The following is a 26,523-nucleotide window of genomic DNA, read 5'->3' as shown; positions in this document are numbered from 1 at the left end:
CTGCTGTAAGTCTTCATTATAAATTACAGCCCTTAATTCTCATTATAGCGGTCACGCTTTCGGTGCAGTGAAAGAAAACATCAATTAGATGATGTTATAACGATCTACGTACATTTAGATTTCACCGGCCACAAATTAAATAATAATAATAATATATAACAATGTATAAATCAAGTTTCTAGCCGTGGCAAGGCGCCTAACATATGCTAGGACATCTTAGAGTATTATCACATTGATGTTGCGGAAGCGTAATAAAAAGAGATAACTATTTGTTCTCGTACGGGCAAAACGGCACAAACCTTGGAAAACTCTAGGAATAGAAAACTTTTAAAATAATAATAAATCTAAAGAGTTCACAAATTCGTTCCCCTTATATAGGACATAAAACAAAGTAAAACTACTTAAATAACCTTTCCTAAAGCAATTAGACCTCCTAGAAATAAAAACATTTCATAAGATCTAGAAACTAGGTTAATTAAATAAAAACTCTTCGACGTGCTGTTTGAGCTTGAAGAAGAATTCCTTTGACCCTGAAACACGATTGGAATGAATAATAAGTTTTACTTATAGAGCACTCTCCGAGCTTTCTGAAAACATATAGTAATAGGGATTTTATGAAAGGAATCAAAATTTATGATCCGTTGAAGTTGCACGTCAAAATATGGCAAAAAAATCATCCCCTTTTTTTTTGGATTGCCCGAACTTTGCACGATCCGATTTCTCCCAAAAGACATCAGCAATTGCCTCAGCATCACACTTCCACCAAAATTTTAGAGTTTGTATAGCTAGCAGAAGTAACAAAGTTACATATATCCGAGCACCAATTTAACCACTATAAATAATCAATACATAAATTAACTCAAGAAGTTGAAAATTCATAAAAGACCAAATCAGTTAAAACAACGCAAGAAAGTTTCATTGTGACTGGATCTAACTAGTGTTTTTGATTTGGTTTGGGCTACATTTGTTTTGGTATCAATCATAGTTGGGTGGACCTTCATGGACTGTGCAACTTGGAAGGAGGGATGCAACAACTGCAAGTTTCAGCGCTGCCAACAACGATATTCCTTCACCCACATCAGACCTCAGCGCTCTGATATCAGCCTTCTCAAAGAAGGGGCTCAGTACAACCGACCTGGTAGCTCTCTCAGGTATGGCTTTAGACCGCGGTTCGATCTGCGTGTCAGATTTGATGCGGTCGGGAATTTGACTTTCACACTTTCGATTCGATCACTTTTTTGTATGAATTATCCCAGGTTAACCAATTAATCTGACTAATAAACTTGTCGGAAATGGTTTAACTGGGTTCGACCTGATTGAAATTGACTTTGCTTCCACAATTTTCTACACTTCATGCACGCGTGCAACTATTTTGACTCCTAAACATAGTACAAAAGTTAGTGATCTATCGGAGATGCAAGTACTCGATCAATTTATTTGTGAATTTAATCAAGAGCATCGCCTAACTAGATGTTCACTATTAATGTCACTGAGCAGGTGCACACACCATAGGCCAGGCAAGATGCACCACATTCCGAGCACGAATCTACAACGAGAGCAACATCGACTCATCCCTCGCGAGCTCTCTGCAATCGAACTGCCCAAGCTCAGGCAGCGACGACAACTTGAGCCCTCTTGATGCCGTATCTCCCAATTTCTTTGATAATGCCTATTACAGGGATTTGGTTAACAATAAGGGGCTTCTCCATTCAGATCAACAGTTGTTCAGTGGAGGCTCTGTGGATTCTCAGACGAAATCCTATTCGACGAACTTTCCAAAGTTTTACAGTGATTTTGCTAGCGCAATGGTTAATATGGGGAACATAAGTCCTCTTACTGGTAGTAATGGAGAGATCAGGATCAACTGTAGGAAGACAAACTGAGAGATTTTGTGTCTTCTAAGTATGTAGAACTTTGTGTCAAGCTTTTATGTATAGGGGCTAAACAAGTTAGTTCCCTCGTTCAGGCTATGCCTATGGTTGGTTACTGATGTACGTAAATGGAATAAGATGGGGAGTGAAATATTGTTCGTAAATTGTTGTTTCATATGTTTTTTCATGATGAATTTTTATCATTGGATGAGCCGCATGATATCTTTGTGATCCTGTTAGATGAAAAATAATAATCAAAAGGAGATGGTGAGAGTGTAAGACTTGAGGAGTGTTGTGTCATTTCCTACAAATTTAAAGGGATTATCAGTTATTTTCCTTATTAAATTACTCGAGAGAATCTGCCTTCCTATGATTAGAGCAATGATTTGGACCGCCGATGCAGATTATGGCCACACGTTTGTAGTTTTTTGGAGTTTGAAACAGAATCGATCCGTTCATCGGCCCTAGTTGAGTACGACACTATAAGTAGGCCCCGACTAGACAGGATCCGACTCTGGGCCAAAACTTGGGCCATTTTTGGGCTACTTCTGCTCAGCTGTTCTTACTCGTTTGGGTGTCGGTTTCACAAGGAGTTAAGGGAAGGTCTAAGAGCGTGTTTAGGAAAACTTGTTTTTTTTATGCTTTCTAGTTGAGATGCACGTGCAATGCACGTGGTTAAATATCATGATTATTTAAATTGATAACAATAGAGTAAAAATAAAATAAAATAAAGTTTTTTTGTAGGATTGATCATCAACTCAATAATCTCTCTCTTAAATAAAATATTATTATTGTTTCCTTCAATCCAGATTGTAGCTACGTGATCTACTATTTGTGAGTTATAAACACATTAATCTAATACAACACCTCTATTTATTAGTATCTTGATTATAAACACATTAATCTAATACAACACCTCTATTTATTAGTATCTTGAAGTCTTCAAAAGATGGGTGATCATTCAATTCGTAAAAGAATTTTGCATATGAATTTACTTGTAATATATCCATTAAACTTTTAGTTGTGGTTTGACTCATATTCACATTAACTTTTAGTTATTATTTCACTCATATTTATATTATCTAATATTCTCATTCAATTTTATAGCTCATTCTCTATATCATAGAAATAAAACTGAAAGTATGAAGAATTATTTTCTTACGATATTAGAACAGGAAGATTATGATATATTTCGCTATGTGCTCAAAATATAAATTTTTTCTTTGATACAAGGTCCCTATTAAATCTTACCCTAAACGATGTGAATAAAAAATACTATTAGAACTCACTTGTCTAGGGCAATTATATTTTATATAGGATACATAACTCATCTAGAATATCCATATCTGTTAAGTGGATTTTGTTGTTGTGAGAACAACATGTTAGAGGCTTGTATTCAAACTTTTTGACTCTATAAAAGATACAAGAATTTGGAGTGCATAGCTTATATATTATAACGGACATATTGATTCATGAAGAATTTTTCCTAATAACGATATTATTACAGCGATATTACTATATATGACATTTTAAAATAAATTATAAAGTATATATATTGAAACCTCAATGCTTATAGTCAGTAGTTGGACTCCACAAAATATGTTAATTTTACATTATAGTTTGCTATTTATAGTATTGTTGGCAATGTCATTACCTTTCCATTTTATCTTATTATTCACACTTTTCTGATGTAAGTTCTCTTTTGTCAATCACTCAATTGGCTATATTTAGTTTTTATAATATCAGAGGTTAGAATATTCTCTTCTACTTAAAAAGTTTTGATATAATTTTCTTAAAAAATATATACACATAGTAGCAATAGTATATACTTCAATTCAACTCAAATATTGGCTTGAAGCCATTTAGAATAAGGTCCTTTGTACGCTAAAATGTTGATATAGTGATTACAAAGTCTAAAAGTCAAAGAAAAAATTTCTACAAAGAAAAAGTAATTTAATGTGTCAAATTAAGAAGTAATTTGTAAATTATACATGGGTAGTGTAGATAGCTATAAAAAATAATGTATATATCTTCATAAAAACTTCATAGTGAGTGACTAACTATAATCATCCTAATTTAATCATAATTAATTATTATTTTAGTTATTAATTTGATACGCTTAACTATAAAATAAATCTCTAGCAAAAATAGAAATTAAGATTGTATTATACTGTAAGTAGATAAATAAATGTTTTAGAGCTCCTCTTTATATTAAATTTAAAAGTAATAATTTAAATTATTAAGCATCAAATATTAGCTCATGTGAGAAAGTAAAGTAATATATGGTCTATATACGTTTATAGTCAATCAATCAAACGTATTAAATTTATGATGACCATAGTCAAAATTATATGGTGGGTTAATCTTATCGTTATTGTTTCCTTCAATCCAGTCTGGTCTACTATTTATGAGTTATAAACATATTAATCTAGTACAACATCTCTATTTATTAATATCTTGAAGTCTTCAAAAGATGAGTGATCATTCAATTCGTAAAAGAATTTTTATATGAAATTTTTACATATATAAATTACACTGCCTAGGAACAGTGATGTGTTGTACACTTAACTATAGCCTAATAATCTTAAGAACGGCTTACTCTTCAATATAATCATTAATTGACGTATTTATGTATTACACTAAAAACACAATAAAAATTTAGAATACTACAAAAGAAACACCCTAAAAATTTTAAAAATTATAAAAATTATCCTAAATTTTTGTAATTTACAAATACACAAAAGTATTAAATATTATATTAAAATCAAGAAATTAAAAAAATCATTGAAAATTTTTAAACTTTGGAGAGGTAATTTGTAATGTGCTAAACTTTAAGGGTGTTTTTTCTATAAATTTAAATATTAATAGATTTTTAATCATTTATGTTCTTTTCAAAAAGGTTATGAGTAATTTTGACCATTAAAGGTTTTATCTAAATCTATACTTTTAAAGTGAGTATGATATTTTTTGTAAAATTTTAGTTTTCTAGGGGTTGTTAGTAATTTTGTATATTCATTTTTATGTCCATAGGTTAGAAATTCTCATGGTATTTTTTTTATAAATTAAGAATTTTAGGGGTTTTTTTTGTAATTTTTTAAACTTATAAGCCTTTTCTACAAATTGTAAATTATTTATAGACTATTTATAATCCATATGCTTTCAATTTACTAATGAGTTTGAAATTCTTAGGATATTATTTATAAATTTTAAGGTTTTGTTTGTAATTTTTGAAACTTCAAGGGTGTTTTCTTTAAATTATAAATTATGTAAGGGATATTTATAATTCCTTTTGAAACTTCAAGGGTGTTTTCTTTAAATTATAAATTATGTAAGGGATATTTATAATTCCTATATTTTCAATGTACTATTAGGTTAGAAATTATCATATTATAAATTATGTAAGGGATATTTATAATTCCTATATTTTCAATGTACTATTAGGTTAGAAATTATCATAATTTTTATAAATTTACAATTCTGAGGGTTTTATTTTACAATTTGCAAAAAGTTCAGTGTGTTTATTATAAATTCCATAAATTTTTGGGGGTTGTTTGTGTTATTTGTAGGTTTTTAGAGTGTTTATAAGTTTAAAATTTTGAAGGTTTTTTTATAAAATTTAAATTGTTAGGGGTGTTTTTATAATTTTTAAAACCTACAAGATATTTTCTCCAAAGTTAAAAAACCTTTAGTTTCTAGCTAGTATATATTTTTTTAGATTTTTCACTGAATAAAAATAGGTAAAATTTATAATTTTCAAGATGTTTTAATAACATTTTAAATTTTTAGGGGTGTTTTTGTAATTTAAAAAACTTGGAGGATTTTTTTACAAAGTCTAATTTTTTTAAATATGATAAATTATTTTATCCAATAACATGATAAGTCTCATTTTAAATATGATAAATTATTTAGTTACTAATTCAAAGAAGATAAGATAATTAGAATAGATTAGGATAACAATGTAATATTTAAAAAAGTTGAGGGTAATACTGACCATGTAAAGATTTTTCCGAACTCGTACTTTTAAAGGGAGTATGATAAGTTATGTTTGCTTTTAGTACTTTTTTTATGATGAAAATATTATATAAATTATTTGGATAATATAGTAATTTATTGGGAAAAATGCTTCCAGCCCCCAAAAGCCAAGTGAACATGCTTCCCACCCCCAGGACTTGGTCAATGGGTGTTTTACCCCTAAAAATAAAGAATCTGTTCTCTGAGACCCTAAAACACAAAACCCAAGATATTAAAATATGTGAAGACCATAATACCCTTCTCTCTCTCTCTCTTTCTTTTTTAATTAAAATATGATGAGGATTATTTTATTATTTTTTTCTCTCTCTCTTTATCATGATGTACCAAGAGGATAGTTGAAATGATTGATGAGGATTATTTTATTATTTTCGTTTTTTATTATTTTCGTTGTTTGTATTGGGAGGTTGTTAAAGTTACGGGTTAATTGTTAAGGTTACGAGTTAATTGTTAATATTACGGGTCAATTGTTAAGGTTATGAATACTCTCTCTCTCTCTCTCTCTCTCTCTCTTTTATTAAAATATGATGGGGATTATTTTATTATTTTCGTTTTCTCTCTCTCTTTATCATGATGTACCAAGAGGATAGTTAAAATGATTGATGAAGATTATTTTATTATTTTTGTTTTTTATTATTTTGGTTGTTTGTATTGGGAAGTTGTTAAAGTTACGGCTTAATTGTTAATGTTACGAATTAATTGTTAATGTTACGGATCAATTGTTAAGGTTATGAATCCTCTCTCTCTCTCTCACTCTCTCTCTCTCTCTCTCTCTCTCTCTCTCTCTCTCTCTCTCTCTCTCTCTCTCTCTTTCTCTCTCTCTCTATCATGATGTTTCTTTGATGATATGAAATGATTAAAGAGGATTATTATTTTATTATTTTTGTTTTTTATTCTTTTTGTATTTTTAGAATATTCGTTGTTAAGGATAATGGTTGGTTGTAAAGGTTATGCATTGATTGTTAAGGTTACGGGTTAGTTGTTAAGGGTTTGTTGTTAAGGTTATGGGTTTGTTGTGTAGGTTACGGATTTGTTGTTAAGGTTACGGGTTTAATTGTTAAGGTTACGGTTTAATTGTTAAGGTTACGGTTTAATTGTTAAGGTTACACGTTTAATTGTTAAGGTTACGGGTTTAATTGTTAAGGTTACGGGTTTAATTATTATGGTTACGGTTTTAAATGTTAAGGTTACGGGTTTAATTGTTAAGGTTACAGTTTAATTGTTAAGGTTATGGGTTTAATTGTTAAGATTACCGGTTTAATTGTTAATGTTACGGTTTAATTGTTAAGGTTACATGTTTAATTGTTAAGGTTACGAGGGAGAGAGAGAAGGGATCCATAACCTTAACAATTGACCCGTAACCTTAACAATTAAACCTGTAACCTTAACAATTAAACCCGTAACCTTAACAATTAAACCCGTAACCGTAACAATTAAACTCATAACCTTAATTAAACCCGTAACCTTAACAATTAAATTACGCTACCTAACAATTAAACACGTAACCTTAACAATTAAACCCGTAACCTTTAACAACAAATCCGTAACCTACACAACAAATCCACAACCTTTAACAAACAACCCTTAACCTTAACAACCAACCGTAACCGTAACAATCAATGCATAAACATTTACAAACCAACCATTATCCTTAACAACGAATATTCTAAAATACAAAAAGAATAAAAAATGAAAATAATAAAATAATAATCCTCTTTAATCATTCAATATTCATCAAAAGAACATCATTATATATATATATATATATATATATATATATACTAGAAGAGCAGAGAGAGAAGAGAGAGGATTCATAACCTTAACAATTGACCCGTAACATTAACAATTAACTCGTAACCTTAACAATTAAGCCGTAACTTTAACAACCTCCCAATACAAACAACCAAAATAATAAAAAATAATAAATAATAAAATAATCCTCATTAATCATTTCAACTATCCTCTTGGTACATCATGATAAAGAGAGAGAGAAAACAAAAATAATAAAATAATCCCCATCATATTTTAATAAAAAAAGAAAGAGAGAGAGAGAGGATTCATATCCTTAACAATTGACCTGTAACATTAACAATTAACTCGTAACCTTAACAATTAACCCTTAACTTTAACAATCTTCCAATACAAACAACGAAAATAATAAAAAACGAAAATCATAAAAATAATCCTCATTAATCATTTCAACTATCCTCTTGGTACATCATGATAAAGAGAGAGAGAAAATAAAAATAATAAAATAATTATCATCATATTTTAATTAAAAAAGAAAGAGAGAGAGAAGGGTATTATGGTCTTCACATGTTTTAATGTCTTGGGTTTTGTGTTTTGGGGCTCAGAGAACAGATTCTTTATTTTTAGGGGTAAAACACTCATTGACTAAGTCTTGGGGTGGGAAGCACGTTCACTTGACTTTTGGGGGCTGGAAGCATTTTTCCCTAATTTATTTGGTCAAACCTAGCTTATTGAAGTAAGCTTATAAGTTAGTCTTTCAAAAGCTAAAATATACAAGCTTTTTAAAATATGACTTATAAGCTAACTTATTTTGTATTTTATCATTAAAAATAAAAAAAATAAGCTTAAAAGCCAGTTTGATCAAAAAAAATCTCCCCAAAATACCTCTAACTTAGTTAACCCTTTTTACGAGAGGTTGAAAAGAATTTAAATCCTATTAGATTTGATAGTCAAGATGAACGGTTAAATTTTTTATGTTTGGCAAATAAATAAGGGTTCATGAGGCTCGTTGCCGTAGATACCCTAAAGTATATTCTTGTTTAAAGTTTTATTTCTTATTTCGAGCGAGAGGGCAACTACTAATCCTCCTCTTTACACTTTTTTTTTGAGATGCTACGCAAATTTATTAACCCCTCTAAATGAGGAGTTAACTAACTTTAACCTTTTAACTAATTAACACGTTTGGATGGTTAAGGAGGGGTTAAACCCCCTTAACACTTCTCTTAACCCCTTGTCAAATGAGGCCTTGAAGTAGAGTCCACTCAGGATCCTATTAGAACCACCCGTAATGATACAAATCATTTCTTTCTATGAAGTGTTCTGATTGTAGAAATGACAAAAACATTGGAGAAGAACAGTTTTTTTTTGGAGCTGACAGACATTTGGGTGCTCTCTAGTCGACCACGAGCTTTGGCACGGTCGACCGACAAGGTGCACGACTTGGTACAGATTCTGGATCTTTGGTCGGTCGACAGCGATGATTTCGACGATCGACCGCCAAACCGTGTAATGGTTTTCTGGATTCTGTTGTTCTGTCCGGTCGACTGCGAGATTAATTTAGAATGGTCGACTGCGAGTCGGGTTCGGGTCTGTTTTGGTTTCCTGTTCTGTTTGGGATTTGTGTTCGGTATAAATACCAACACACGTTTTAGGGAATCTTTAGTGCAGTACTGGGATTGAAGTGAGGATATTTGGAGCACAAAAAGAGGTATTTTCTGAGCTATTGGTTAGGGTTTTGTTTGGAGAGAATTAGAGATTAGTTGGTTAGTTTGAGTGATTTGTAATCTCAGTTTGTACTCTTCTTCTCTATTAGTGAAAACCTCATCCCTTTCTTGCCTCGTGGACGTAGACAACTTGCCAAACCACGTTAAAATTGGTTGTTTGTGTTTGTGGCATTACTTTGGTTTGTTTGGCCTTATCTGGACGTTTGGTTTGATTCCTCGAAGCACATCAGTTTTGGCTTCCGCGCGCAACACTGATAGAATCTGTGCCCTTGTCTAATTTTCATGTGACTAGCAAAGTGAGGAAAGCCTATTTTTCACATAGCGATTCTATTAGTTATAGATGCTTAACAGATGCCCCATCTTTTAATTAAAATACCGAAGGTGATCTCAAAATAATCTAACTATGAACATGGTCTCAAATTCAATTACCTAGAATGAATGACCAAATTTTCTTGGAAGATACAATGTTCGAAAGCTCTAACATTGAATATATATTCTCAACATTTGAAATTACCGATTCAGCAAGGAAAAAAAATTATCATATCGAATCTCAACATTTGAAATTACCGATTCAGCAGGGAAAAAATTATCATAAGATGCCACTTAATAGCATTTAATCTACTGAACTAAGCTTAACGCATTTTTCATTCACCATTGACTTCTCTCAGTGATGTTACTTGAGCAAATAGATCACTTGGAAAAATAATAAAATTCACCTCTCAAAAGCTTCAGTTTTTTAATCCCTCACGCTTCAGTTTTCAAGCTACTCGATCTCTCTGAAAACTTTTATGTATGTATTGTTTCCACTTGCAAACTAATTAATGATTGTACATAGTATTTGCTAAATTTGTCCTAAATTGAGGCCACCCATTCCACGTCTCCAACAGATGTTATCATATCGACTTCATTATTTCCCTCATATTTCTCTTCCATACTCACCTATTTTAAGCGGATTAGTGTTTAATCCAGTTCTAACAAAGTCACGAAGAGGAATACACGTCACGATGATCGTAGCTTCGAATTTCTATTGGGTGAAAAGAAGCACTCGGTATTGCTTACGTCCGAGGACGCAGGCTGGCTTCAAGCATCCCAAACATTCTCATATGACGTCGTTGGCCTCTAAATGAAGCGAAAATTTGTGCTTGGTACCAAGCATACACATATTTTTTTTTCTCTCTCTCTTTCTATATATATATATATATATATGAGAATAATGGAGGTGAGCTGGCAGCTCACCTCTCCCCATGAGCTGCAAGTGTATGACATGTGAGCCCCACACCGATGTGACTAGTAGGGGGCTCACATGTCATACACTTGCAGCGCAGGAAATTTCCTACGCTGCCAGCTCACCTCCCGTTTTCTCTCTCTCTCCTTATATTTAGTTTTTATAATATCAGAACTTAGAATATTCTCTTCTACTTAAAAAGTTTTGATAATTTTCTTAAAAAATATATACCATCAGTAGCAATAGTATATACTTCAATTCACTCAAAATATTGCCTTGAAGCCATTTAGAATAAGGTCCTTTGTACGCTGAAAATGTTGATATCGTGATTACAAAGTCTAAAAGCTCATAAGAAAAAATTATCTACAAAGAAAAAGTAATTTAATGTGTTTCAAATTAAGAAAGTAAATTTGCTAAATTATACGATGGGATAGTGTAGATAGCTATAAAAAATAATGTATAATCTTCATAAAAACTTCATAGTGACAGTGACTAACTATAATCATCCTAATTCTAAATATAAAATTAATTATATATTTTTAGTTATAATTCTGATACGCTTAACTATAACAATAAATCTCTAGCAAAAATAGAAATTAAGATTGTATTGATACTGTAAGTAGCATAAATAAATGTTTTAGCAGCTCCTCTTTATATTAAATTTAAAAGTAATATTTAAATTAATTAAGCCATCAAATATTAGCTCATGTGAGAAATTAAAATAATCTATCGGTCTATATACGTGTCATAGTCAATCAATCAAACGCTATTAAATTTAGATGACCATAGTCAAAATTATATGTGGTTTACTTAAAATATAACCTTATAAAAAAATATGTACATTAAATCAAAACTTTTAACCACTATATAGATTATCTGGAAATAATATATATATATATATATATTATATATATATATATATATATATATATATATATATATATATAATTATATATATATATATATATAAACTATATTGCCTTGGATAGTGATGTGCGCACTTAACTATGGTCTAATAATTTTAATCGTTATTGTTTCCTTCAATCCAGTCTGCTCTATATTTATGACGTTATAAAATCATATAATCTAGTACACATCCTATTTATTAATATCTTGAAGTCTCTCCAAAAGCATGAGTGAATCATTCAATTCGTAAAAGAATTTTTATATGAAATTTTTACAATATATAAAATACACATGCCCCTAGGAAACAGCTGATGCTGTTGCTACACTTAACTATAGCCTATAATCCATTAAGAACGGCTTACTCTTCAATATAATCATTAATGGACGTTATTATGATTCACTTAAAAAACACAATAAAAATTAGAATACTACAAAAACACCCTAAAAATTTGTAAAATTATAAAAATTATCCTAAATTTTGTAATTGTACAAATACACAAAAGTATTAAATATATAATATTAAAAAATCAAGAAATTAAAAAATCATTGAAATTTAAACTTCTGCGAGAGGTAATTGTAATGTGCTTAAACTTTAGGCGGTGTCTGTCTGTTTTTTCTATAAATTTAAATATTAATAGATTTTAATCATTTTATGTTTTTTCAAAAAAGGTTATGAGTAATGTGTTGACCATTTAAGGATTTTATCTAAATCTATACTTTTAAACTGTGAGCTATGATATTTTTTGTAAAATTTTAGTTTCTAGGGGTTGTTGTAATTTTGATATAATTCAATTTTTATGTCCATAGCGTTAGAAATTCTCATGGTATTTTTTTTATAAATTAAGAATTTTAGGGGTTTTTTTGTAAATTTTTTAAACTTATTAAGCCTTTGTCTACAAATGTAAATTATTTATAGACTATTTATAATCACAGATGCCTTTCATTACTAATGAAGTTGACAATTCTTAGGGATATTTATTTATAAATTTTAAGGTTTTGTTTGTAAATTTTTTGAAACTTCAAGCGGTGTTTTTCTTTTAAATTATAAATTATGTAAGCGGATATTTATAATTCCTATATTTTCAATGTACTATTAGGTTAGAAATTATTTTTCCATAATTTTTATAAATTTACAATTCTGAGGGTTTATTTTACAATTTGCAAAAGGTTCAGTGAGTTATATGAAATTCCATAAATTTTTGGGTTGTGTGTTATTTAGGTTTTTTTAGAGTGTTTATAAGTCTTTAAAATTTTGAAGGTTTTTTTTAAAATTTAAATTGTTAGGCGGTGTTTTATAATTTTTAAAACCTACAAGATATTTTTCTCCAAAGTTAAAAAACCTTCCCCTTAGTTTCCTAGCTAGTATATATTTTTTTAGATTTTTCACTGGATAAAAAATAGCGCCTAAAATTATAATTTTCAAGATGTTTTAATAACATGTTTAAATTTAGGGGGTGTTTTTGTAATTTTAAAAAACTTGGGGATTTTTTTACGCAAATCTAATTTTTTAAATATGCATAAATTATTTTATCCAAGTAACATGATAAGTCTTTCATTTTAAATATGATAATTATTTAGTTTTACTAATTCAAAGGAAGATAAGATAATTAGAATAGATTAGGATAACAAGCTAATATTTAAAAAAGTTGAGGTGGTAATACTGACCATGCTAAAGATTTTCCGGAAACTCGTACTTTTTAAAGGGCAGTATGATAAGTTATGTTGCCTTTTAGTACTTTTTATGATGAAAATTTATAAAATTATTTGGATAATATAGTAATTTATTGGGAAAAAATGCTTCCAGCCCTCCAAAAGCCAAGTGAACATGTTCCCACCCCCAGCGACTTGGTCAATGGGGTGTTTACCCCTAAAAATAAAGAATCTGTTCTCTGAGACCCTAAAAACACAAAACCCAAGATATTAAATATGTAAGCACCAAAACCCGTTCTCCTCTCTCTCTTCTTTTTAATTAAAAATATGATGAGCGCATTATTTTATTATTTCTCTCCTCTTTATCATTGACTGTACCACGAGCGATAGTTGAAATGATTGATGCAGGCCATTATTTTAATTATTTTCGTTTTTATTATTTTCTTGTTTGTATTGGGAGGTTAGTTTTAAAGTTACGGGTTAATTGTTAAGCTGTTACGAGTTAATTGTATAATATTACGGATCGTCAATTGTTAAGCCGTTATGAATACTCTCTCTCTCTCTCTCTCTCTCTCTCTTTATTAAATATATGCGCGGATTATTTATATTTTCGTTTTCTCTCTCTCTTTATCATGATGTAACCAAGCACGATATTAAAATGATTGATGAAGATCTATTTTATTATTGTTGTTCGTGTTTTGTAGTATTTTTGGTTGTTTGTATTGGGAAAGTTGTTAAAGTTACGGCTTAATTGTTAATGTTATACGAATAATTGCTTTAATGCTTACGGATATATTGGGTTAAGGTTATGAATCCTCTCTTCTCTCTCTCAATCTCTCTCTCTCTCTCTCTCTCTCTCTTCTCTCTCTCTCTCTCTCTCTCTTCTCTTCTCTCTCTCCTCTATCATGCATGCTTTACTTTATGATATTGCAAATGATAAAAGAGGCATTATTATTTTATTATTTTTGTTTTTTATTCTTTTTTTATTTTTAGAATATTCGTTGTTAAGGATAATGGTTGTTGTAAAGGGTATGCATTTGCATGTTTAAGGTTACTGATGGTTGTTAAGGTTAAGGGTTTCGTTTAAGGCTTATGGCGTTTGTTGTTGTAGGTTACGGATTGTTGTTAAGTTACGGGTTTAATTCGTTCAAGGTTACGTATTTAATTGTTAAGTGTCGCGTTATTGGCTTAATGTTACGTCATTTAATTGCTTAAGGTTACGGGCTTTAATTGTTTACGGTTACGGTTGATTAATTGTTTATAGGTTACGGTTTAATTGTTAGGTTCACGTTTAATTGCTTAAGGCTTACGGGTTTAATTGTTAAGGTTTAACGGGTCTTTTAATTATTATGGCCTTACGCCGTTTAAATGCTTAACGGTACGGGCTTTAATTGTTAAGCGTTACAGTTTAATTGTAAGCGTTATGGCGTTTAATTGTTAGATACGCGTTAATTTTAATGTTTTTTTTTTTTTCTATTACGGTTTAATTGATTAAGGTTACATTTTAATTGTTAGGTTACGAGGGAGAGAGAGAAGGCGATCCAAACCTTAACAATTGGACCGCTAACCTTAAACAATTAAACCTGGTAACCTTAACAATTAAACCCGTACCTTAATAATTAAACCGTAACCTTAACAAGCTAATAAACCGTTAACCGTAAACAATTAAACACGTAAACCTTAACAATTAAAATACGTAAACCTTAACAATTAAATTACGCTACCTAACAATTAAACACGTAACCTAACAATTAAACCCGCTAAAACCTTTAACAACAAATACCGCTAACCTACACAACAAATCCCAACCTTTAACAAACAACCCTTAACCTTAACAACCAACCGCTAACCGTAACAATCAATGCATAAACATTTACAAACCAAACCATTATCCTTAACAACGAATATTCTAAAATACAAAAAGTAATAAAAAATGAAATAATAAAATAATAATCCTCTTTAATCATTCAATATTCATCAAAAGAACATCATTATATATATATATATATATATATATATATATACTAGAAGAGCAGAGAGAGAAGAGACGAGACGCAGATAGGAGAGAGAGGATTCATTAACCTTAACAAATTGAACCCTTAACATTAACAATTAACTCGCTAACCTTAACAATTAAGCCGTAACTTTAACAACCTCCAATACAAACAACAAAATAATAAAAAAATAATAAATAATAAAATAATCCTCATTAATCATTTCAAACTATCCTCTTCGGTACATCATGTAAAGAGAGAAGAGAAACAAATAATAAAATAATCCCCATCATATTTAATAAAAAAAGAAAGAGAGCAGAGAGAGGATTCATATCCTTAACAATTGACCTGTAACATTAACAATTAACTCGTAACCTTTAACAATATAACCCTTAACTTTACAATCTTCCAATAAAACAACGAAAATAATAAAAAACGAAAATCATAAAATAATCCCTCATTAATCATTTCAACTATCCTCTGGACATCATGATAAAGAGAGAGAGAAATAAAAATAATAAATACATTATCATCATATTTTAATTAAAAAAGAAAGAGCATGAGAGAGGGTATTATGGCTTCAATTTTAATGTCTTGGCGTTTTGTGCTTTTGCCGGCTCAGAGTACAGATTCTTTATTTTTAGCGGGTAAAACACTCATTGACTAAGTCTTGGGGTGGAAGCACGTTCACTTGACTTTGGGGGCTGGTAAGCATTTTTTCCACTAATTTATTTGGTCAAACCGAGCTTATTGCATGTAAAGCTTATAAGTTAGTCTTTCAAAAGCTAAAATATACAAGCTTTTTAAAATATGACTTATAATCTAACTTATTTGTATTTTATCATTTAAAAATAAAAAAATCAAGCTTAAAAGCCAGTTTGATCAAAAAAAATCTCCCCAAAATACCTCTAACTTAGTTAACCCTTTTTACGAGAGGCTTGAAAAGAATTTAAATCCTATAATTGATAGTCAAGTATGAACGGCTTAAATTTTTTATGTTTTCGGCAATAAATAAGGGTTCATGAGCGCTCGTTGCCGTAGATACCCTAAAGTATATTTCTTGGTTTAAAGTTTTATTTCTTATTTCCTAGCGAGAGGGCAACTGATATATCCTCCTCTTTACACTTTTTTTTGAAGATGCTACGCAAATTTATTAACCCCTCTAAATGAGAGTTAACTAACTTTAACCTTTTAACTAATATAACACGTTGGATGTTAAGGACGCGTTAAACCCCTTAAACACTTCTCTTACACCCCTTGTCAAATGATGGCCTTGAAGTAGAGTCCACGTCAGGATCCATATATAGAACACCCGTAATGATACAAATTCATTTCTTCTATGCGAAGTGCTTCTGATTGCTAGAAATGACAAAAACATTGGAGAAAGAACAGATTTTTTTTTATGGACGCTCGACAGCATTTGGGTGCTCTCTAGATCGACCACTGGAGCTTTTGGCACGTCGCACGACAAGCCTGGCACGACTTGGGTACAGCATCTGGATCTTTAGGCGGCGACTCAGCGCGATGATTCGACGACTCGACCGCCCAAACCGTGTAATGGTTCTGGATTCTGTTGTTCTGTCCGGTCGATGCGAGATTAATTGTAGAATGCGTCGCACTGCGAGTCGGGCCAGCGGCGGAGGGTTCGGTGATTTTTGGTTTCCTGTTCTGTTTGGGATTTGCTGTTCGGCTATAAATACCAACACACGCTTGTAGGGAATCTTTAGCTGCAGTACTGGGATTGAAGTGAGGATATTTGGAGCCACAAAAAGAGTATTTCTGAGCTATGTTTAGGGTTTTGTTTGGAGAGAATTAAGAGATTAGTGGTTAGTTTGAGTGATTTGTAATCTCAGTTTGCTACTCTTCTTCTCTGATTAGCTGAAAACCTGCATCCCTTTCTTGCCTCGTCGGACGTAGCCACAAACTTGCCAAACCCACCCGTTAAAATTGGCTTGTTGTGTTAGTGTGGCATTATTTGGCTTGTTTGGGCCTTATCTGGACGTTTGGTTTGCATTCTCGAAGCACATCAGTTTTGCTTCGCGAGCCAACACTGATAGATCTGTGCCCTTGTCTAATTATTTCATTGCTGCACATAGCCCAAAAGTGAGCGAAAGCCTATTTTTCACATAGCGATTTATTAGTTATAGATGCCTTAACAGATGCCCCATTCTTTTAATTAAAATTACCGAAGGTGCCATACTCAAAATACATCTAACTATGAACATGCCGTCTCAAATTCCAATTACCTTAGAATGACATGACCAAATTTTCTTGGCAAGATACATGCTTCGAAAGCCTCTAACATTGAATATATATTCTCAACATTTGAAATTACGATTCAGCAAGGCAAAAAAAATTATCATATCGAATCTCAACATTTGAAATACCGATTCAGCAGTGGAAAATTATCATAAGATGCCACTTAATAGCAATTTAATCTACTGAACTAAGCTTAACGCATTTTTCATTCACCAATTTGACTTCTCTCAGTGCATGTTACTTGAGCAAATAGATCACTTGGAAAAATAATAAAATTCACTCTCAAAAGCCCTTCAGTTTTTTAATCCCTCCGCCTTCAGTTTCAAGCTACTCGCATCTCTCTGAAAACTTTTATGTATGTATTGTTTCACTTGCAACTAATTAATATCTGTACATAGTTATTTTGCCTAAATTTGTCCTAAATTGAGGCAACCCATTCCACGTCTCAACAGATGGTTATTCATATCGACTCTATTATTCTCCTCTGCATATTTCTCTTCCATACTCACCTATTTAAGCGGATTAGTGTTTAATCCAGTTCTAACAAGTCAGCGAAGAGCGAATACACGTCACGATGATCGTAGCTCTCGAATTTCTATTGGGTTGAAAAGAAGCACTCGGTATTGCTTACGTCGAGGACGCAGGCTGGCTTCAAGCCATCCCAAACATTTCATTATGACGTCGTTGCCTCTAAATGAAGCGAAAATTTGTGCCTGGTACCAAGCATACACATATTTTTTCTCTCTAAATCTTCTATATATTAATATATATATATAATATATATATATATATATATATATAATATATATATATATATATATAATATATATATATATATATATATATATATATGAGCATTAATGGCGCTGTCCTTGTCATAGGTTTGTCAATAAGGAGGGATTTCCTCCTTGACGCCTCTAAAATCACATGATTGAGCGACATTATGCGATTGCATCGCTCCGCTTGAACTTGATCTACATATTCTAAAACACCAAACACACCAAAAGTTTGGGTGCAATCCGTCGTCATTTTGACCCTCCATCGCAGCCATAGTGAAAAGTTCTATTCATTCCAAACCGTTAAAATGTATACGAGTGGATGATGAGTCAAACGACGACGGCCTTCAGCCCAAACTTGATGTGTTGGGAATTTTAGAATATGTAAGATCAAGCTTCAACGGAACGGATCATCCATAATGTCGCTCATCTTGTGATTTTAGAGGCGTCAAGGAGCGAAATCCTCTCCTATGACAAGGATGACCATAATCTCTCTCTCTCATCTTCTCTCTATATATATATATATTATATATATACTATAACTATATGAGCATTAATGGCGTATCCTTGTTCATAGGAGGGGATTTCCTCCTATAGACGCCTCTAAAACACATGATTGAGCCGACATTGTGATGATCCGCTCCGCCTTAACATGATCTACATATAATCTAAAACCCCCAACACACTAAAGTTTGGATGAATCCGTCGTCCTTGGACCCCTTCATCCACTCGTATCAATTTTAACGGTTTTACATGAAATAGAACTATTTCACAAATGCTCGATAGAGGGTCAAAGGAGACGGATTCACCCCAAATTTTGGATGTGCGGGCGTGTGTTGGCGGTATTTAGAATATGTAGATCAAAGTTTCACGGAGCGGCTATCAATCCACCAATGTCGCGTCAATCATGCTATTTTAAGAGGGCGTCATAGGGAGGAAATCCCCTCCTATGACAAGCATACCCATTAATCTTCTCTCTCTCTCTTCTCTCTCTCTCTCTCTCTCTCTATATAGATATATATATATATAATATATATATATATATATATATATATATTATTATATAATTATATATATATATATATATATATATATATATAATATTATATATATATATATATATATATATACTATACTATATTAATATGGTTATTAGAGAAACGGCTCCCCAGACCATAAACTTTGGGGTGTTGCAGCCATTAACTTTTTTGTTATACATAAACCCTCATGAACTTTTGGAGAGTTGCACGTAACCCTAAACGAACTATTTTATTTTACTAAATCTTATCTGAAAATTTATATTTTGATCTTCATATTAGCACCATCAGCTCCAACGTGTCACTGGTAAGCACATGACAAAAAAAAATTCTTAACCCAAAAAAAATCCCAAAATAGGTAATTTTTCGATACTTAGGAACTATTTTCATCTTTTTTGACACATACTTGCCAAATGAGATGTTAGAACAGATGTTGCTAATTTAAATATTAAATAAAAAAATTATGTGAAAACAGTAAAATAAAATAGTTCATAGGGGTTATCTGCGTCTCGCCAAAAGCATGCATGTATCCTAATTTCGTACAAGCTGTAACTTTACCCCAAACTACGTTCTTTATCTTATCTCCCCTCAATTAATTGCTGAATCTTAGCCCTCAACACAATCATCTCCAAGTCCATCTAAAAAGATAGGAAAATTTTAATATTATACCAACAGACAATAAGAATATCCGATCCCTTAACGCATTTTGACCTCATCCAAGGGATTGTGACTCCCAACCAAATATTAAAAAACAACATATGAACCAAAAACACGCAACTAATTAGGTCTCACTATCGTATCTCCGGTTGTTGCACGGTCGCTCCAACTTATGCGTCGCTTTCCAATAATAGGTAGTTAAAGCCAACTAAAAATGTTTCTGAAAGGACCCCACGGAAATTAAACTTTCCTTGTTAGGACTTCACGATAGACATCCGACGGCTACGATTCAATCAGGGGGACCAAATAATATGTGGCCACCAACTTAGGGCTCTAACAAACCGTTCATTGTTATTTTTGTTTCTTTTTAAGGAAAAGAACGGTGATGGTAATGAAGAAGTAGTATTAAAATCGGTTGAGCATCTAATAGAATTTCCACAAATTTATATGTTTTTTTTAATTTTCATTTTTTTTGGGATTTTTTATTCATGGCACACCTGGTTTTGAAAATGTTGTACTGGGAGAGTGCATTGAACTATTTATTAGAGTATCAAGGTTATAACCTTGGCATGACTTTGGAGTATTAATATGGAAAAATGGTTTTTTGACATAATAATACTAGAGAAATACACATATATAGCCACACATTGCATATTTATGAAAAAAGTAGATATTATGTGAGTTTGGATTTCGGCCTATAAAAAGGGCACTCAGCCTAGAAGAGTATAGTAGAGTATACAATGATAATCCTTAACGTTCACCACAAGTTGATATTGAGTTTTAATTTTCCTAATAATATATTGAAATATTATTTAATTATCGGTTTTTCTATAGAGTGTCCATGGGCATTCTATAAGAGAGGAGAGAGATAGAGAGAAATGAATGAGGAAAGGATCCCAATACAAATCAGGGGGCCCCCTCCCTCATTCATTTCTCTCTATCTCTCTCCTCTCTTATAGAGTGCCCATAGGCACTCTATAGAAAAATCGTTTAATTATTATCTGTATGAATAATTTACATCCGTGATGTTTTCTGATGCTTGTACGTATACAGATATGGTTTTGTATATATCCAATACTTTTATTTGTAACAATGTTACTTTAGTGGTCCAAGTGGAAAGATAGCGGCTAGGGCGTTTATATGCCGGCTTAGCAACTTTGTGCATTTGTTGAGTTGGTTGTATTTTCATTTACATTTTAAACCCTATCTTTCATTTTGTTGAATTGTTTTATGGGTTGGAAAGTCCATGTCCTCCTACTAACAAATCATTCTTACCACTTCCTTTTTTGATTAATCTAAAAGCCTATCTTAATGCTGCCCTTTTTGTTGAAAGTTTTAAAATAAACCTACAAGCCTTTTGAGTCTTGGAAGTTGCTTTTAGCTTCTCAACTTTTCTTTACATAAAAAATACGTACTTCTGTTTAGGTATTTCTAAAATTAGATATTTTAAAGCAGTTTTCTTCTTTTCCTTTTTTTAATAGATATTTTACCAGATTTAACACGAGTTGTTTATGAAATCATTAAAATAAATAAAGTAATTTAAAAGAATAATTTTTTTTTTGCCTTATGAACAGCGCAATGCAAATTTTTCTCCAAGCGTGTAAGTTACAACGCAGATACCAGATACACAAGAAAGAAGACAGTGTGGAATGTAATATGATTCTTGGTAGTTACAAGCAGCTGCTTTACAGAACAAAAATTGTTAAGTAATATGAATGTGGCTCTATAATTAAAAATTTTAATTATTTTAAGGATTAATTACAGAAAACCCCTTTAACTTTGGGGGTTTTGCAAATTGCTCCCTTAACTATTTTAATTTCACAAAATTCTCCTTAACAATGAGGGGTTTGCCGCACATAAAATCCTTAAGCTTCTTTTATTCCACTAGACCCCATGAGGATTTTCACTTTAACTCCCAAAAGTAACAACGTCATGTCTAATACATACCATGAAAGACGGAACTATTCTCAAAGTCTAAAAAAAAAAAATCACCCTTTTATTGTTTTTATCAGTTTCATTAATGTTGGACGGTTGAGGAATATTTTTATTAGCCCTTTTCGTCTTTTAATCCTTCCTCTTATCTCCATCTACCACATTTGTCTCTCTTTCTCTCCTTCTCTCTCTATTTATGTTTTTTTTTTATTTTTTTTCTTTCTAGTTAATAAGTTACATGAATATATTGGCCTGGTTACCTCAAAAACAAGGAACTCATGTAGGTGTGCACTAGAGTATGAGAATATTCCCTCCCTAATGAAAGCCATAAACCTTTTATAAAACAATTTATATCGGCAGCCAACGAGCTACCCACCAAAAACACAAAACGAAAACAAGGGAGCAAAGTGCAATCCCAACCATTTTCTTCAGCGCATGTATATAAATTCAAAGAAAGAAGAGAGAAACCAGCTGTTGACGAGAGAAACAGAGGAGAGATCAGAGAGGAGTTAAGTATGGACTGCTGCATTTGTAGTCCGATGATTGCAGTTTACAGGCCTCCAAGAAACACAATCTGCTCTCGTTGCTACGAGGGAGCCCGGAGCATGGTTGACTTCTTCAAGGATGTTGAAATCCCCGGCGGCGCCGGTGACCAAAAGGCTACCGGTTCTGAAAAGTCAATCCCCGGCTCAGGCCCCGGCTCGTCATCTATGGCAAGTTCAATTTGATTTCATATTCCTTGGTGTTCTTGATGGCATTTAGTATCAACCTCTCTTTGGTTATAATTAATTGTTTTTCGTTTAGCATCTATTGACGGTGAGCACAAGTTGATTTGCTCGTAGCCTTGCTAGAGTTTCGAATGAAATAAGATGAACTTCTCATTTATATTACAAATTATATACCTTCAGTTTACAAATTTATCATCTTATTGAGTATTATTAACTGAAACCAATTTCCTCAGCTTCCGAATTTGGTGACAATATTCTTCATAGCATTCAAACCCTCTGCTTTGTGGAAAAATCATCATTTGATGGAGAAAAATTTATTAGCGCATTTCATAGGACCCAAAACTCTCCATAAGCTTCCCAAAATTGGAAACTCAACGTTGTTGAGTTGCATTCTGGAAATGTATGTTTCTTGCAGCCAAAACAACTTCTTGATTCTTCTGCTTGAGGGCTAAGATTGTCTCTTCCTTCAACAGTTTCAAAGGAATACTTGAAGGCTAAGACGCTTGTGAGAGAGCTCTTCCCTTGACCTTCAATTTTCATTTTTAAATGTATGTCTTTCAAGTTATTTTTTTTTTAGTTTAAACATTACTTCATAAAAACTAATTAATTAAGGATAATTTCGCTGAGAAAAAGTAAATCTTGAAATGCACTAGAGTACTTTTCTACTTGTGCAACAACAACAACAACAACAACAATCAAATCTAAATTTAACATTAATAAAATATATCGAACCAGTGATATTTTTTCGAACCAATACTGAATCCAAATATGTTTCCAATATCTTTCTTCCCAAAAAAAAAAAAAATTCCCGCTAAATATGTACCAGCCAATTGGAATACTCATGTAGAGATGCAGAGTTTTCTCTTCTTTCTTTTCCCTAAAAAACGGTTATACATGAGAATTCAATGATGATGGTGACGTTGGAATATTCTTTCAGGGGATGCTAGACGTTTACAAGAAGATGAAGGATCATAGAGAGAAGGAAGGACAACTGAACGAACGGTTGGGCTTTGTAGATGGGCTTTTGGGGGCATTCAGAGAGGGAATCCATACAGACATCCTTGTACAGGGTGGAAGTGGGCCCCCAATACCAGCCCACAGGGCATTGCTGGTGAGCTCCTCTATTACTTTAGTGAAAGCGCAATTTTAAGGGGACTAGTAATGATATAAATAATGTTAGGGGCACACCCCCTAACACCAATCTCATGTGGGGCCCGGTTTACTGTAGCGATGGGAGAGGGGGGTGTGGTTGGTGGTGTGGTAGGGGGTGTGCCCCTAACACCACTCGTAATGATATTGACGCCACAGGTCCCTACTAATTTATTATTAACATCATGTCAGAAATTAGTCCTCATGATTCACATAAAAAACATGAGAATAAAAATATGTAGAAATTATACCGTGTTTGGGTGGGTTTCACATCCAGAGTTGATGGGCCTTAAATAGAAGTTAGGAATCAATTTTATCCCAAAAGCTATAGCTATTAGGTATTGACCCAAACTCCTATTTAAACTCATCACTCTTTCTTATATTATCCGATGTGGGACTATACTCACATATTAATCACCTCAACACAAACATAGTAATCACATCTCGTGCGCTTGTTAGACCAAACTTTGTAAACACTCGTAATTCATGCGTGCAGGCAACAAGATCCGAGATTTTCAAGACCGTGTTGTCCTCAGACGAGTGCAAAGCCCCAGCAGACGGCACAATCTCACTCCCAGAGCTAAGCCACGAAGAGCTCCAATGCCTCTTAGAATTCCTTTACTGTGGGACTCTAAAGCCCGACGACAAGGCGAACAACCACCTGTACTCGCTTCTAATAGCCGCCGATAAATATGACATCCCCTACCTCAAGAGCTTCTGCGAGGTTCGGATCCTTCGATCTTTGGGCCCCGCCAACGCGCTCAGGGTGTTGGAGGTGTCGGAGATTTGCTCGAATGCGAAGCTAAAAGAGGAGGCGATGAATTCTGTTGTAAAGCATATGGAGGATGTGGTTTTGTCGAGGGCTTACGATGCTTTTGCGGTGAAGAATGCGCATTTGTGTGTTGAGATTACAAGAGCTTTGTTGATGGAGATGAAGACCAAAAGGGATGATCAGACGTTCATAGATTCCTTTTGAGTGCAGATTTGCGACTAAACTTGCTGTATGAGCTAGATATCAGTTCACACGAACATTTAATATGACAACATACTTTATACGTAAATAATAATGTTATGTGATGATGAGCATCTTAATTCGAAAGTTTGTGGTATCAATAGATCAATTTTCTAAAGAGCAAAGTTGTTCGAAGAGACATTAGATCTAGGAGAGAGAATTTATGTTTGTATATTTCAAATTCATATAATATTTTAGTTGAGTTATTCTCTTCTTTTTCTCTCGTTTGAGGATCCACGTATTTGCGCGGATAGGGACCTTGTATCATCACCCGATTGCAGATAGGCCTCTATAATTTCTTTTTACTCTTAAAAAAGTCAGAAAAGTTTTATAGAGGCAGATAGACCGGCCACTTGAGGTTTTTGTGTTGAAGATAGACTTCCAATTGTTTTCTTGCAAGTTTTAAAAGAGTCTGAAAAAAGTTTACTAATAGCGTCCATCCACACTTGATCAAATGGTACAGGGTGTCTATCTGCACAAACAGAACGAAAGGCGTCTCTTCGCAATTAGGCAATAGTAAAGGAGTCTATCCACAATTAATCCTATTTTTATTAAGTTTTCCTTAGAGGGCCCATTATGCACTCCTTAGAGGATGGGTGGGATAGAAAGAAATAAATAGCAAGTGGATCACTCCAGACTTGCACTAATTTCTTTTCTTACCTCTTCTCTCTATCTCTCTCATCCTCTAACAAGTGCTAATGAGCAACCGTTACAAAACTCTTTTTTATTTTAGTCTAATTGGAGTTTGTATTAAACGTAAAGCCTATGAAGTTTGCATTTGTCATTTGGTTAATCGAGTCTTTAATAGTATTTGTGTAGCAAGATTGAGAAAGTACATGTATCCATTGAGAATAGTCCATGCCATTTAATGTACACCAAATTGATGTCAACTATTGTATTAGTGCGTGAGTTCTGAAATCTACGAATTCAACAGTTAACATTCATTTGGTGCATATTTACTTTTAGGGCCAGCTTATTTGTTATAGGTAAACCCGTACATTATGAGTGCATTTTTGTTGCGATCAATGTTCAAAGTGCACTCAATTTTGACCAGTGAGATTTTGCATTCACTTTAGGGTTCTTGTACCGATAAACCCAAAGCACTTTACACCCAACATATCTGACTTATTTATTTTTAAACCAATCGCATGTACATAATGAGCGCATTATATCGGTAAATCCCAATTAAACATCTTAACTTTGGGGAGCTCCCCCCCCCCCCAAAAAAAAAAAAAAAAAAAAAAAAAACCCCGAAACCCGAATTTTTTTATCCGCTTGATTTCTGAAAAGTGAAAAAGGGTAAGTAGGTAAATTTTAATGAATTAACGGATATTTTTCGTTTTTATTTCCTCTAAGGGCTTGACACATGACTGACATAGTTACTTGGCTTTGGGGAAGGGGCTATTTGCAAATATTCTTTTGGTTGGGTAATGGGGCTTTTAAATTTTTTTTTTCGGGTGTTGGGGTTGGGGGCGCAGGTGAAATTTACCGCCTATTTATCCTGCACAGACAATTGAAAATCCCGAACTTACCAAATTACCCTCTCCTTCCTCCCTCTGACACGTACTCCGAATCAACTAATCCTTCCGCACCCGACCCACCTCCCGCCGCCGCACCCCTCCTCCTCCTCTCTCCCCCCTCACCATTGAAGAAGCTCTGCATTCAAATCCATTCCACCTCAAAAATGAGCATGCTTTCTGTTACCCTTTTGAGCTTTCATTGTTCTTATATATGTGCTTCTTTGCTAATTATGTGTCTTTTTTATTATGGGGTCTCATGTCAATGGTGATTCAAATTTATGTTCAAAGGTTCGTTCTCCCCTTCT

General features: G+C 32.7%; 2 protein-coding genes across 2 annotated transcripts in view; both read left to right on the top strand.

The window, feature by feature from the left end:
- Positions 1–1,883, top strand: part of LOC109830768 (peroxidase-like) — a 2,432-nt gene extending 549 nt beyond the window's left edge. The window contains exons 2-3 of the mRNA XM_020398130.1: positions 986–1,151; positions 1,498–1,883. Of these exons, the coding sequence (XP_020253719.1) occupies positions 986–1,151; positions 1,498–1,883 (552 nt within the window). The remainder of the gene's footprint in view (positions 1–985; positions 1,152–1,497) is intronic.
- Positions 22,126–24,912, top strand: LOC109830101 (BTB/POZ domain-containing protein At3g56230). Its single transcript, XM_020397254.1, has 3 exons — positions 22,126–22,522; positions 23,475–23,648; positions 24,183–24,912. Exons 1-3 carry the CDS (start codon positions 22,325–22,327, stop codon positions 24,660–24,662), a joined length of 852 nt encoding a protein of 283 aa, XP_020252843.1. The 5' UTR covers positions 22,126–22,324; the 3' UTR covers positions 24,663–24,912.

This window comes from Asparagus officinalis, chromosome 2, assembly GCF_001876935.1.
Source record: "Asparagus officinalis chromosome 2, Aspof.V1, whole genome shotgun sequence".
NCBI lineage: Eukaryota > Viridiplantae > Streptophyta > Magnoliopsida > Asparagales > Asparagaceae > Asparagus > Asparagus officinalis.
This window is presented reverse-complemented; position numbering and strand designations above follow the sequence as displayed.

Excerpts from the sequence above, each read along its gene's own strand:
- LOC109830101 (XM_020397254.1), top strand. The coding sequence starts at position 22,325 with ATGGACTGCTGCATTTGTAGTCCGATGATTGCAGTTTACAGGCCTCCA. Across the intron at positions 22,523-23,474 it reads GCCCCGGCTCGTCATCTATG|GGGATGCTAGACGTTTACAA; the intron begins GCAAGTTCAATT and ends ATATTCTTTCAG. Across the intron at positions 23,649-24,182 it reads CAGCCCACAGGGCATTGCTG|GCAACAAGATCCGAGATTTT; the intron begins GTGAGCTCCTCT and ends TCATGCGTGCAG.